Raw genomic sequence first — 15343 nt, forward strand, 5'->3', positions numbered from 1 at the left:
GTAGAAGAGCTGTCATTGGGCAAGGATGCAGGCTGAGATGGCAGAGACAAAAAGCCATACCTTGTTTTGGAAGTGGTGGCTCTGGACTGCTTAGAAACTGGGTCAGCTGAAGCCTACTCAGGCCTGTTGGGGTTGGGGGGCAAAGGGAATAGTGGTCCCAGGCTTCAGAAGGACCCAGGGCTCTGGCTGATGCTGTTACTGCAGTAGCAGCTGACACCCTGGGCTCTTTAAATCACTGCTGGAGTACCACCATGCCCAGGGCCCCAGCAAGGCTGTCAGCCCCACTGAGCCTACTTGCAGTATCCTACTGTTGTTACAGTATGTTAGTTGTCAGTTGTTAAAACCATGTGCTCCTGGCATGCCTTAAAGGCCCAGTCCCTCACAATTCAGAGGCTTCTCAGCTGCTTCCGGTGTTCACTGGGAAGAAAAAAGTGCCTTTCTTTCTGCTCTGCTAAGCTTCCAAGGTATAATAAGGAGTGGGAGAGGAGCCACTGAACCCTAAAAGGGTGCATCTCTGGGCAAGGTGTAACGCTGCAGTTCTCTTCAGCACCTCATCAGTCTGGCTTTAAGCTTAGTGACAGCCCCAGTGAAAGCTGTGGACTCATTAGCTTTGTTGAGCCTGGGTGGTCAGTGTTGTACAACTTTAAATCGTTAAGGGCCACTCTTCGCAAAGGCTGTCTGCCATTTTGTTTTCAGTTCAGTGAAGACTGTTACATGACACACACACACACACACACACACACACACACACACACTGCATGGTCACAAGATGATTTCACAATGCTCTCTTTTGTTCCGTTAGCGTTCTAGAGCCAGGTTTTGTTATTTGTACTGTTGTAGCACCTACCCTGCCTAGCAGCATGTCATGGATCTGGACCTCACTGTACTAGGTATTGTACAAACCCACAACAAAAAGACCGTTCCTGCCCCCAGAGAACAGTTGGATGCAGACAGATTGGGGAGCACAAGGATGCAACAAAAAAGCAAGATGGGCAATGGTCTCACAGACCAACTCCCTAACCATTTTCACGCTCACCCATTTGCCAAGTAGTCCCATTTTCTGCAGTGAGACTATGTGACATAGTAAGGTTGGAAAAATCGAGGGTGACCGATATCAAGTGTGGAAAACCGTGACGGAGTGGGAGGTAATAGGCTCCTCTGTAAGAAAAATCCCTGAATATTGGGACTGTCCAAAGAAAATCAGTACATCTGGTCACCCAAGCAAAATCTGATCCTGATCCAGAACAAAGGACCTTGTGATTGAAAGTATCTGTATTCTCTCTGTCTATTGAAAGACATAATAAAAATGGGCCACTGTGTTCCATCAAATGCATTCCAGCCTAGGCGTGATGATGAGAGGGAAGTGTCCTCTTGGGAACAAATGATAAAGTATTGAGGTAACAGGGTGATGTAATTCATATCCTGGAGACGGTTTTTCATATTTTCAACAGCTTTTTCAATAACAATGCATTGTACAAAGTAGTAGTAAAAGTATTCAAAAATCACCTTTCAGCAAAAGAGGAATCAGTTGTTTGCACAGTAACTGCTTCCAAGCTGCCTCATACGTAAGGCATATCTAACACAAACACGCCCCCCACAGTGAGATGTACCATATCTTCAGTATACCAACCTTCCACAAAACATAACCAAGCATCCCTTTAACAAAGCACCCTGAGGTTACGTCAGCACAGTGGGAGCTATCTCGCGATACTGAAGTATCCTGAAATAGTTGCCTTGCGTCTGTGCAATGTGTCCATCATTTCTAAATATTTTTCAAAATAGTGGGAACACTGTTTTGACATCCCTGTACACCTCATTGCAGGAGGAGTAAGGGAGGCCTCAAAATTGCACTTTATTTGGACATGTGGCACCATTTAGACAGTGCCACATGCTGAAATAGCCTATTTCAAAATTGACTCGAAATAAGCTATACAATTTGCAGAGCTTATTTTGAGTTCAGGCTGTCACATAGCCATAGCCGGAGAGGGGTCTTCTGTGAAAAGAGAAAGTGGCCCGAGTTTGAGTTTTAGTGTCCGATCCTTCGAGGTGCTAAGCATCCTCAAATCTCATCAACTTCAGTGAGAGTTGGAGGCATATGATACGTTGCACGAACCCCTCAGGAACTGGCAGGAGGAACTGCCCCTTCTGATTTAGTGCTGATGATATATCCTCCTTTTTTCAGTGCTATTACATTGGGGCAACAAGTGATGCAGCCACAAAGATCATCAGCGAGGTCAGCCGCCCAATGAGTGCTCATGTGCCTGTGTGGAAGATATGTGAGAAGCTGAAGAAGAACGACATTCAGATCTGTGAGCTCAAATACGGTAGGGCCAGGTTCTGGAGCTAAGTAGTGGGCTTAGGGATCTAGGCTACGTCTGCACTAGCCCCTTCTTTTCAAAAGGGGCATGGTAATGAGTGAGGTCAGAAGATGCTAATGAGGCGCTGGCATGAATATGCAGCACCTCATTAGCATAATGGCAGCCATGGCAATTTGAAAGTGCCGCTTTCAAATCGTGTGCCGCCTGTGTAGATGGGAGCCTTTCCAAAGGACCCCTCAGTCTTCAAAAGCCCTTTATTCCTGAAACCAAATAGGGAAAAGGGGCTTTCAAAGACCGGGGGGTCCTTTCGAAAGGCCCCCGTCTGTACGAGCGGCACGCAATTCGAAAGCAGCACTTTCAAATTGCCATGGACACCATTATGCTAATGAGGCGCTAATGAGGATCTTCCGACCTCACTCATTACCATGCCCTTTCGAAAAGAAGGGGCTAGTGTAGACATAGATGTAGCTGCATTTTCTACCTGTTTTACCCATTTATCCTCATTGTCTCCTGCCTACATACCACATCTCTAGCCATTCTCAAATGGGATGTAGAAAAGAAAATAAATAGGTTTGTACTCTTTCTCCTTCTCATTTATGTGTAAATTAGACCAGAAATACACAGCCTCCACAATTAACAGTTTTGGCTTGGTTTTTATATTAGAACTATCAGGAGTATTGAGTCTTGTCTTTACTCTTTTGGCTGGAGGACTCCTTGGATAACTTAGACACTTTCAGCCTTTAAATGAAGGAGGATTGTTGAACTCTTGAAGGTGAGAGCTTTTTTACATGTGAGTTAAGCAACTGTTCAAAAGAATCCAATCATTTTAAAGACATTGAATTAAAAAAATAACCTTTTCTCTCTCTCTAGTTAGTCCGGCTTCACTTCCTTTGGTAGCTGATGTTTAATACTTAACAGCTTTCCACTTGTCCATGTAGTTTTCTGTGGTAAAACTGAATACAGTACAGTGTAAAAAGCAAGCAAGGAAAAATTCTTGTGATTTATGAATGTATCAAAATCCCCTTCAGGCCAGTGTGCACCAGGAAGAAGCAGAAAAATAGCACAACCCTTTTTGCCCTTTCCTTTGCAAGTCACCTTCAGTTTGAAGCACTGGCAGGGTGGTGACCACATGCCAGTTATCCTTCATTTGCGTTTCTATGTCTCTAGCCAGAAGCAAAGGCATATTGTCACCCAGCTGAGTGGATCCACTCACATGGGTACATTGCAAGTAGTTTTTATGCAGGAATTGTGACGGATACAAGGCAGGGCTTGAGAAGCTCAGGAAGTGAGTTCTGCTAAGGCAGTGCCATGAGGAATCAGCCTGCCCACATAAGCGATTTCAAATAATGTCTCCACTGGATGCCAAGCCACTCAGATGGCGAGGAATGACTGAGAAAATTGACAAGTCACGAAAATTCACCATCTTACATTCTCTGTACCCAATTCAGCCAGTATTTCCACCTTGCCTTTCAGACTCTGCCCCGATGGTTACTCTGACTCAACTTCTGCTGCACCAGAATCTTGTTAAATCTCAGATGTAGTCCAGTTGGGGTCATGGCCTTACCTCCGGGTCTGTGGGTGGCCACTCCTCTTTCACTACACACTTAGGTGTAGCACACAGGGAATCAGCCAGGTGATTGGTGTTGTGATTGTAGCCCTTGGGCCTTTGCTCAGGCCAAGCAAGCAGTCAGTAAGCCCAGGTTCTAATTCAGGGTAGGGCAGCAAACAGTTTAGGGGCTCAGGCCTAGGTTCAGGCCAAGCAAATAGTCAAGATGTCCAGGCCCTGGCTCAGGGTGGGGCAGCAAAAAGTCATGTCTCCTAGCTTTGGCAGAGAGCCGATAAGTGCAGGCGTTTGGCCTAGGAATGAGGGGAGACAGCCACTCATAGATTGGACCTGGGGGACACAAGCGCACCTGCTCCACTGCATCCCAGCCCAGGGCCCTACCAGTGGCAGACCCATCTGCCACTGGGTCAACAGGGATTCCAACCACAACATGCTGACTCACTCACAAGCACTGCTTCAGCCAGAAGGGGGCAGCTATCCCTTGGCCACTTCCTAACTGCCCCCTGGGGCATACCTGGCTTAGTAGCCCATCTTCTGGGACACTGGGGAATGGAACCTCTTTCAGGGCTTGAAGCTCTTCTGGGTCAGGATCCATCCATGGCTCTGACAGTACTGGCCAGTCCTTGGCTTCCTGAAGATCTGTAGCAACCTCCTAGCTCCGGAGCTCAGGGCAGGAGTCTGGCCTCCCCAGCAGCTGGGATCCAGTTGGGTTCCTGGGCCCACTCTGCCCTCTGATTTCCAGCTGGTTGCTGGGGTGAGGCAGGGTTCTGCCGACCAGGGCTCAGGGAAGGGTTCCTCCCCCTGTGGGGCTGTGGGCAGCCACTCTGCCTCACTGCATCAGAGTTCTTAGAGTGTGATGCGAAGCCTACTGAAAGCAGCATGAGTCCTGTTGTTGAAGCCAGTGAGAAGTGTAGTCTAGCTTTGCCCATTCCAGCTGTGGAGTTGTCTATGCAGGGTGGAGAAGCTGGTCCTTGAACATTTTATTGGGCTGAATTCTTTGCCCCATGTGGTGGTGGGAGCTCTTCCATACTCTCCAAGTGCACAATTTCTTTTTAAGAGGCAGTGTTGAAAAGTGTTGAATAATTCTAACACAGAAAAAAATTGTTTTTTAAAAGAGTGTTTGGGTTTTATTTTTAAAGGGACAGTTGTGACTCTTCCTCCTCCTCTTCCAAAAGCTACAAACTGTTCAACAGAAGTTGATCTGTTCAACACATTCATAAATGATCTGGAAAAAGAGGTGAACAGTGAGGTGGCAAAATTTGCAGATGACATAAAGTTACTCAAAATAGAGCCGACTCCAAAGAGGTACAAAGGGATCTCACTAAACTGGGTGACTGGCCACCTGGCAGATGAAGTTCAATGTTGAGACATGCAAAATGCACATTTGGAAAACATAATCTCAACTATACATATAAAACAATGGGGTCTAAATTAGCTGTTACCACTCAGGAAAGATCTTGCATCATTATGGATAGTTCTCTGAAAACATCTGCTTGAGGTGCAGTGGTCATCATAAAGATAACAAAATGTTAGGAACCTTAGGAAAGGGATAGATAAGAAGACAGAAAATATAATATTATCTTGTAGATCAATGGAGTGCCCACACCTTGAAAAATATTTGCTGGTTATTCAGTCTACAAAAAAGATATTAGAATTGGAAAGAGTATGGCAAAGGACAGAAAAAAAATGCAATTGGGCATGGAACAGCTTCCATGTGAGGTGAGGTTAAAAAGACTGGAACTGTTCAGCTTGGACAAGAGGTGATATGATAGACATCTATGAACTCATGAATGGCATGGAGAAAGTGAATAGGAAGGTACGATTTACCCCTTTAAATAATCCGTGAACCATAGGTCATCCAATGAAATTAACAGGCAGCAGGTATAAAACAAAGGGAAGTATACTTCACCTAATGGAGTGGAGCTCATTACCAGGAGATGTTGTGAAGATCAAACTATAATGGGGTTCAAAAAGAATTAGACAAATTCATGGGGAATAGGTCCATAAATGGCTATTGGCCCAGAGGGTCAAGATCACAAGTCCATGCTCGGAGAGTCCCTAAGCCTCTGATTGCCAGAAGCTGGGACTGGATGATAGAGGAAGGATCCCTTGATAAATGTCCTTTTCTGGCCATGCCCCATGAAGCATCTAGCACTGGCTACTGTCAGACAGAACACTGGAACAGATGGACCATAAGCATGGGAAAACTGGGTTAGACCAATGTTCCTATTTCCCTTAAAACAAAGACAGGTGTTATATCACGCGTCTAGCACGCGTCTTGGTGAATAAGGCAGCAGAAAGGGCACCAAAATTTTTTAGAAGAATCCCTGTCCATAAGGCTCTGTGTTGTAGCTCCTTCTGAGATCTAATCACCATCCTTTTTATATAGACCTTGCTTGGAGCAACAGATGGCAGGATATTCAGTAGATGGAGGAGTTTTATTTTTGAAGAGCTATCCTTTTAACCAGAGTTGGTCCAAAAACAATTCCCATTTTTGCAAAAGTCATTGAAAATGTCACTGAAATTGTGCAGACAGTCGAAAAAAATTGAACAATCTGCAAGTACTTACTACCTAACTTTATAGACCAGGTCCATAGCTGTTATAAATCAGCATAATTCTGTTGCATTTTCCGATGAGCTAGGCGGATTTACTTGAGGTGAGGATCTGGCCCCATATTGTCCCTCACTCAATATCCACATGAATTATAGGAGGCCCTTTTGGAGCATTTGTGGGTACTGGAATTTTTTCTTTGGCAGCACCAAGGAATTGAGGACAAATATGAACTCTCGTGAAGTCTCTAAAGTATGTCTCATGTTCTTTTTGCAGAAAGGAAACTGGACTTAAACTCTGTGGATCTCTCCAAGATGAGAGTGGCTGAGCTCAGGAAGATCCTGGATAGCTGGGGAGAAGTGTGTCGGGCATGCATAGAGAAAACAGAGTTTGTGAACTTAATTAAGGAGCTGGCACCTAAGTATACACTTACAACCCCCAAATCAGACCTTTGATTGACACTTGTACCACCCCTGTGGTAGGTCATCTGTCTGTGCACAGAGAATGGCTGACACTGGAATAGCTGAGCTAACCTAATGTTATTTGATTACAAGTCACAAGTGCTAAAAAGCTGAGTTATTAATAATTGTTTATCTAGCTCCACAGAAGTACATGGTGCTTTACAGACAAGACAAGGTCCTGCACAAAGGAACACACTTTTTAAGCATCAAACTGTATTTGTATTGAAATAACAAATAGACGCCACAGCCCAATGGTGCTGGCACACTATGCATACATAAGAAAAAGGTGGTCACTGCCTCAGAGATCTTATGCTCTAAAAGTAAAAGAGAAGAAACCAGTTCCCACTCTCCCAAACAAATCCAAAAGTGACCTTTCACTAAACCAGGGCAATGTTGTGTGTAGATAATCTTAGGGCTTGTACTGTTTAAAAACCATTTAATACGGTTAATAAAATACTATTATTTTCAATGACACATATACCATTCCAAGCAATCTGACAGTAAGATACCTGCATCCACAGTAAAGGGTTACATCAGTTAAACTACATCAGTTTTTAAACCAATGTGTTTAAATCAATACATAAAGGCTGTGTCCACACTTGCAAGTTCTTTCGGAAAATATCGTCCTATTTCAAGAGAACACGTAGAGCGTCTACACACAAAATATGCTCTTTAGATCTGAAATGGAAAGAACACAGCTCTTCTTGCAGAAGCCCTCTTCTGCTCCCGGGCCAGGAAGAGCGTCTCATTTCAAAAGCTTCTTTCAAATAAAAGCATGTGTAGACACTCCATAGGCCCTTTTTTTCGGAAGAGCAGCCCTCTTGACACCTGATTGTTCAATCCCTGGTCCGTTCTTTTGAAAGAGCAGGGGCAGTGTGGACGCTCTCTTTCAAAAGAGCAGATCACTCTTCTGATCTTTTTTGTGTGTGGACGCACTTTTTTGAAAGAAGTTTTTTCAGAAGGGATCATCTGGAAGAACTTCTTTCGAAAGATCACGGTAGTGTAGTCACAGCCAAACTGTTTATTTTGTTTATTCAAACTGGCTTCTATTGATCCAGCTTGTAATGTGGAGGCACACCACACAGGTGCAGGTACATAAGTGGGCCCAGTTTAAAACGGTGCCATAAGAGTCTCTGTGCTGGGACTTGAAGTAGTTGATCCAATTTCTGTGGAAAATCTTTACAGTCTGCCGGATTTGTTACAACAACTTGTAAAGCTTTCAGTGAATGAGGCCAGGGTCCTAAAACCAGTATTACGCAGTGAATTAATTAGGCGGTTATCTCATCCACTGTCCATCTTGTGCATTTCCAGTCCTATTCTGATGTCCTGATATATTCGAGGGAGCGTGATATTTCTATGTAAGCAGTTTGGAAATGGAGAAATCAGAGGTGGAAAGACTCATCAATGGGGGCGGGGGCGGGGCAAAGGGGCCAACTGCATTGGGTCCCAGTGGATTTAAAGGGACCCAGGGCTACTGCTACTGGGTCCTTTTAAATAGAGCAGTTGACAAAGGGGAACTCTGGAGTTGGGATCTGCGGAGCTAGAGGGCAGGATTGGAGCCTGGAGATTGTAACCATTTGAATGAGCAGAGAGGGGAGAGCCAGACAAGGAACAGAGTTGGGGGCAGGTTGGGAAGTGAAGGCGGAATGGAGCTCTGGGGCAGACCCAGGCTCCTGGACTGCAGGGAGCAAGGACTGAGTGGGGGTGGATGAACTGGGCTGGGAAGTGGAAAAAACAGAAGAGTGGGACTGCTGGGGGGCAAAGGGGTGATGGGGGCAGAGAGAGGAAGGAGCTGGACACAGGGCTGCTGGGGTGGGGTGGCTGAGATGGGTGGAAGGGGCACCTCATGCAAGTGGGGGATGGGGTTATGGTTGACTCTTGGGGGTCCTCTTATTGAGGCATGTTGCTCGGGTTTTCCCTGGGTGTGAGGTCTCTTGTGGCTCTGTCCAAGGGAAGGGGACAGGGAGCCCATTTACTGTGGGGTCCTGGGCCCTGCAATTCCTGTCAGTGGACTGGAGGCAGAAAAGTCCTTGTTGATTATTTAGCACATTCCTGCCAGTTCAGGATTGTCAGATTGTTTCCTACAGTATAGGCTTGTTTTGAGTGCCTTCTGCAGTTTACTTCCAAAAACTTTTATGACTTCCTTCAGGAAATTATTCCCTAGTCTAACAGCACGTATCTATTAGGAAATCTCTTGATAACTAGTTAAATTAGGCTTATGTTTTCCTTTCCTCATTATCTTTCCAGCAGTACAGCACAAGGGCTCTCTTTAGCACATTTTAGAAACCAGCAAACCAACCAACCTACTTTTTGGATCCATTTAAACTGCTTTTGTTCCTTTGCAGATATTTACACCCTTCAGGTAGCTGCAGCTGGCTAGCATATCCAAATTATCTGCTGCTTGGCCAGGGAGTTTTCAAACGGTTTCAATGGAATTTGAGAATTTTTAACTCCCTTTGACTCCTCTAAGAATTCCTCAGTTCCTTCATCCTCTCAGATTCTTTGTTTGGCCTTCTTTGAATTCCTTGAAGTTAGTGAGTTGTATGACTAATGCTGACACAGGAAGCCCCATCCAAGTTTGTCCAAGTTTCCATGTATGCACGTGGGCCCTAGACCAGCAAGGCATTTAAGCACATGCTGAATTTTTAGCACGTGGAAAGTCCCATTGAAATCAATGGTACTATTCACATGCTGAAAGTGAAGTAGGTCTTAATTGTTCTTCTGGACTGGGGCTAACTGATTATGATTAGACAGTTCCAACTGATTTTGCAATGTGAAAAGTGACCTAATACTGAGACATTCATAGTTCAGAAAAGAAGTCTTTGTGTACGCTGAAGAAAGTTGTTTCAGTGCTTATCTTTAGAAGTGTTTGAAATATGGAAGACAGAGGTTACCATGAATTGACTGCTGGGTATTCTCATCTTGACTGCACAAATCCCTGAATTTAATTGACATCCAGAGGTGATTTTCAATGTTATTGTTTTATATCTACAAAAATATTAATGCTCAGATCCTTAAAGGTATTTAGGCATTAGGTAACTTTGAGGATCCAGGCAAGATACAGAGTGGGAGGTGTAGGCTGGATATTATTAGGAAAAACTGTTTCACCAGGAGGGTGGTGAAGCACTGGAATGTGTTGCCTAGAGAGGTGGTAGAATCTCCATCCCAAGATGTCTTTAAGTCCCAGCTTGACAAAGTCCTGGCTGGGATGATTTAGTTGGGGTTGATCCTGCTTTGGTCAGGGGGCTGGACTTGGTGACCTCCTGAGGTACCTTCCATTCCTAGGATTCTGTGTCTGCTGTGTAGTAAACAGACCTCTGAAGGAGTTGAGGTCCATTTCAGATATGTGTGCAACAGTACAGGTGTGAAATACCAGATCACAGATGGCTGGTTAACCTTGCAATATGTGGTTTCTCAATGTTTATCATATTTCCTGTTGCAGAATTACCCTCTCCTGAGCTATTTGTAGGGCCCTACCAAATTCACAGTCCACTTTGATCAATTTCACAGTCATAGGATTTTAAAAACAAAAAAATTCAAGATTTCAGTTGTTTAACTCTGAAATGTCATAGTGCTGTAAGGGTCCTGACCCAAAAAAGAGTTGCGGGGGTTCCTGTGGGGGAGTGGTGTTACAATACTACCCTTACTTCTGCACTGTTCCTGGCAGCAGCACTGCCTTCAGATCTGTGTAGCTAGAGTGTGACAGCTGCTGGCCAGAGTCCCAGCTCTGAAGGCAGAGTTGCCACCAGCAGCAGTACAAAAGTATCATATTGCCACCCTCACTTCTGTGCGGCTGCCTGCAGCGCTGGGCTCTCCGTCAGCAGCTGCCATTCTCCAGTCACCCAGCTCTGAAGACAGCAACGGAGAAGTCAGGGTAGCATGGTATAGCATTGCCATCCTGACTTCTGTACTATTGCTGGCTGGGTCCTGCCTTGAAAGCTGAACACTCAGCCAACAGCTACTGCTTTCTGTCCACGCACATCCAGAGGCAGCGCAGAAGTAAGGGTGGCAACACCAAAATTTCCCTAAGTCCCCCTTGTGACTCCCTGGCAACTGCCTTTTGGGTCAGGACCCCCAGTTTGAGAAAAGCTGGTCTCCCCTGAGAAATCTGTAATAGTATAGGGTAAAAGCACACAAAAGACCAGATTTCATGGTTGATGACATGTTTTTCATGGTTGTGAATTTGGTAGGACCCTAGTTATTTGTGTACTTCTGCTTTTGACTGAAAGAAGAAACTGCAGTGGTGTGTGAAAATTTTAATTAGCATTAAGTAGAACCTTTTCTGAATTTCAGAAATGGTTCAAGCAGTTTGACCTATGGGTAAAAAAATCAGGTTAGTGCTTATTCCAACAAACCAGTTGTCTCTTTTTATTCAAAACCAGTTGGCTGAGCCTTAGCTTGCCTATGCTCTAAATTTATCTATCAGTACGGTTTTTATATGAAAAGGTACAGAAGATAATGTTTACTTCAAAGAGACATTCTGACTCAGTTAAAATAGCATAATCCCACATACTTCAACAGAGTTACGTTATTGTAAACTACAGCAAAACCACGCCTTTGCCCCCAGATTCTCTGCTGATGTAACTCCACTAATTTCACCAGTAGCAAATTTGATCCCATATGGAAACAACACAGTTTGATGGCTCTCACTCTCTGTTACCAATTCAGGAGTAGCTGCTATCGGCCTACACCAGCTTGGAACTGTGTGGTTCTAAGCAAGACTGTGTTTGCTGATGCCAACTGTGACCTGTTGGATCAGAGATCACCTTGAGACTGTCATCTGATGGGCAGATCAAAGCACTGAGCCTGCTTACCTTGCTCTCTGGGGCACCCCACCACCTTGTCCTGCTGAGTCAGAAGCTCTGGTTTCCCCCAGCAAAGGCACAGCCTTGGAGTAACAGCCCCTCAGCAAAGTAACACAGACACTCTGGGAAGGCTCAGCTACAGTGACTAGACAGCACCCAGGAGCACAGCCCTGACAAGGGACAGAAAACCCAAATAAATCCATCATACTCTGTAAAAGAGTTGAACACACAGAAAGCTTGTAAAGTTCTCTTTATCAATGAAAGAGAGCTATGCACAGCTTTGCTCCCCTTCCCCCAGTAACAGTTATTTACCCTGGGATCGGTAATTAACGAAAGTAAAATCCTTACATGTAAAAAGTAGTGTTTAAGTTGTTGCAAGCAATGGCAGGCAGATCAAAGAAAGTTATCAAACTAAAATAAAACAAAACAGAGTGAGAAATTGTTCCAAATAATATTTTCTCATCCTAGTCCTTATTTTAGGTAAAGTTCTTCAAACCAGAGTTGATCTTTCTCCTAGTTCTAACAGCTTCTACCCTAATTAGGGTTACTTTTCTTTCCAGGTCTTTTCACATGTCTTCTTTAGGTGCAGAGCAGTTTGTGAAGCCAGCTGAAGACAAATATTGTTTACTTCCCATTCCTTAAATAAAATTTCCCAAGCCAGGGTGTCTTTGTCTCACACTTGTGCAAAAATACCAAATTCCAGTTGGATTCCAGCAACATGTGGCTTAGTCACATCTGTGTATGACCAACCAAAGTTTAGGCTTGCAGGAAAACCAAGACTATTCACAGATCCTTGTCTTCAGCATTGGAACATTAAGTTCCTTAAGTACTACTTCTGCTGAAGCAAGTACTCTAGAAGACTTAAAACAGGGGTTTGCAACCGAAATTGTGAGAAGAGCCATTTTTTTTCAAATTCAGTTACAAAATCAATCCTTCAAGTGCCACAATGCATGTGAATACAAGAGCAGTCCTTAATAAATAATGTCACCCCTACTTTAAGAACAGCGTGCACACAATGATGTGTACCCATTAGAAAGCAGTTACTCCCATCTCCAGGCTTAACTTGCCTCAGCCCCCAAATCCTCCCCAGATCCCAAGGCTTTACCCACCCTGCTGCAAACCCACCCCCCATCACCAGGATTAAGTACTCTGATCTGCAACCTCCCCGCCCCTGCCCCAGGCTTCACCCCTCTGAGTCCCAACCTCCCCCGCACACCCCCAGGCTTAACTCCTCTGACCCCCAACCTTCTTCCCCCACCCCCAGGATTAATCCCTCTGAGCCCTCTCCCCCGGGCTTAACTCACCTCAGCGCACAGTTCTCCTGTGGCCGCTACCTTCCCCTGCTGCTCCCCACCACCACTGCCACTGCCTCCTTCTTGGTGAAGCTGTGCAGCTCCAGCAGGGGCAGGCTTGTCCGCTGCTCACTGCATCTTTCACGTGGGTTTAGCCTTCCACCCACGTCGGGTGGCTCCCTGCCCAGACGGCTTTCCCTTCTGGGCTCCCTGCCCTGCTGCAACTGACGGCTCAGGGGTTCCAGCTAGTACCACTTAAACAACAAAACTAAATTCACTTCATTCAACAGCGCGCAACTGAATTTGGTTTTTTGTTTAAGTGAGGGTGGCGGCATCAGCCTCTGGAGCAGCCAGTGACCCCTCAAAGACTCGCCTGTGGCTCTGGAGCTGCAAGTTGCCGACCCCTGACCTGGAGTAATACGCAGGTTTATACTTCATATTTCCAACTTGACACACAAGAAAGAAACAAGAGTACAAGTTAGAATATACACATTCAGGGGATTACAAGTGCTTGAAAGAGAGTTAACGTGTCCCATTTTGCACAAAGCATATTCAAGTTATGCATATTCATATTCAAAACACATTTCTATAAAAACACGGGGCACAGTGTCACAGTAACTACTTTTTCTCCATGCTGCTGAGGCTGCCATTCCACATACTCTGCCAAAAGTGGTACTGTGTCTCTGAGGGTCATGAGAAAAAGATAAAGACCTGCATCCATCTATAACAGAGCGGGAGATGGGGAAGGAAGTGAGGAAACACTAGCAACTTTTACTGGCAACTGAGCTGTGAAGGATGATTCTGCTAAGAGGAGACAAGCAAGTTCAGACTCCTGGACTGTGCTAATAGCCTGGGCTCCTGTAAGATGAACATGGTGATGGTGGTTCCAGTAGAGACATCTGAGCTGTATGCGTGTATAGTGGGGCAGAGTAGCCGCCCACTGACCCAGAGGAGGAGGAACCCCTCCACGAGCCATTTTGTGGCTGAGCCTGACCCCTCCCAATCACCTGACTGGACATCAGGAGGTGGGGAGGGGCCAGGCTCAGTCACAGAATGGTTCCCAGAGGGATTCCTTCCCTTCTGGGTCAGTGGGTGGCCACTCCGCCCCACTACAGTGTGACTATGCTTATCTGAGTCAATAGGTCCTGTAAAATTAGGAATTTGTTACACTGATTCAGAAGGGCAAGTTGGTCTTCGAAAGAATACTAGTACTTGGCTTCCTGTACCTTCCATCAAACGATCTCAAATGCTTCAAATTATGACAACTTTTACAACTCTATAAAGTAGGTAAATACAGAGCCATAGAACTATAGGACTGAAGGAACCTCAAGAGGTCTTCAAGTCCAGACCTGACACTGAGGCAGGACAAAGTAAACATGGACAGATTTTAACACCAGATTACAAAGGGAGACATCTCATTGGAATTCATTCTAAGTTCAACACTTTATGCCTTGCCCTCAAAGATGGCAATTACCTTACACATTACAAGGACATGTATCAGAGGGGTAGCTGAGTTCGCCTGTATCTTCAAAAACAATGAGAAGTCCTGTGGCAGCTTATAGACCACCAGCTATTCTGGAGAATAAGCTTTCGTGGGCAAAGACCTGCTTTGTTAGATGCAGGACTGTCTCCCCATCTGTGATATTCATAGTCACCTCAGGCAACTGACTTTTCTTAACAGACACTTACAGTAAGTAATCTTCTTGCCCCCTTCACGCCCCTCCTTCTGTCCTATATAGCTTATTTGTCAGTTTTCATTTAATTTTTTTCTGTCTTTGTTATATTCTTGCTTACTTTTACAGAATTTCCAGGTCTGAAGAAGTGGGTCTCTCCCACAAAAGCTCATCACCTAATAAATTATTTTGCTAGTCTTTAAAGTGCTACAGGACTGCTGGTTTGTGTCGTTAGAATACAGACTAACATGGCTCTCTGTGACTATAGAAATATGTTAGTTCAGCTTATTCTTAAAAGCCTCCCATGGTGGGGATTCTCTTGAAACCTTGTTTCACAGTGCAAAACTGCTTATCATCAGACACTTTCTCCTACTACCTAACCCTAAACATCCCTTTGCACAGATTAAGCCTATTGCTTCTTGTTTCACCTTCAGTGGACAGGGAGATCAGTTGATCACTGTCCTTGTTACAACACACCTTTACATATTTGAAATCTGTTCTCAGGTTCCCTCTCCGTCTTCTTTTCTCAAGACTGAACATGGTCTGCTTTTTAAACCTTTCCTCACATCAGGTTTCCTAATTTTGTTGCTGTATCCAGGACTCTCTCAAATTTCCACTTACAACTTGGTCCAGTCCATGCAGGCCCTGACACATCACCCTGATGCATTCCCTCATTGAA

The 15343-nt window shown here is 44.9% G+C and overlaps 1 protein-coding gene across 1 annotated transcript in view; it reads left to right on the forward strand.

Annotated features, from left to right (window-relative positions):
• Positions 1-8281, forward strand: part of CDNF (cerebral dopamine neurotrophic factor) — a 32285-nt gene extending 24004 nt beyond the window's left edge. The window contains exons 3-4 of the mRNA XM_075017724.1: positions 2183-2324; positions 6710-8281. Coding sequence (XP_074873825.1) covers positions 2183-2324; positions 6710-6888 — 321 coding nt within the window. The 3' untranslated portion in view covers positions 6889-8281. The remainder of the gene's footprint in view (positions 1-2182; positions 2325-6709) is intronic.
• The last annotated feature ends 7062 nt before the right edge of the window (positions 8282-15343 follow it).

Source organism: Carettochelys insculpta, chromosome 1, assembly GCF_033958435.1.
Source record: "Carettochelys insculpta isolate YL-2023 chromosome 1, ASM3395843v1, whole genome shotgun sequence".
NCBI lineage: Eukaryota > Metazoa > Chordata > Testudines > Carettochelyidae > Carettochelys > Carettochelys insculpta.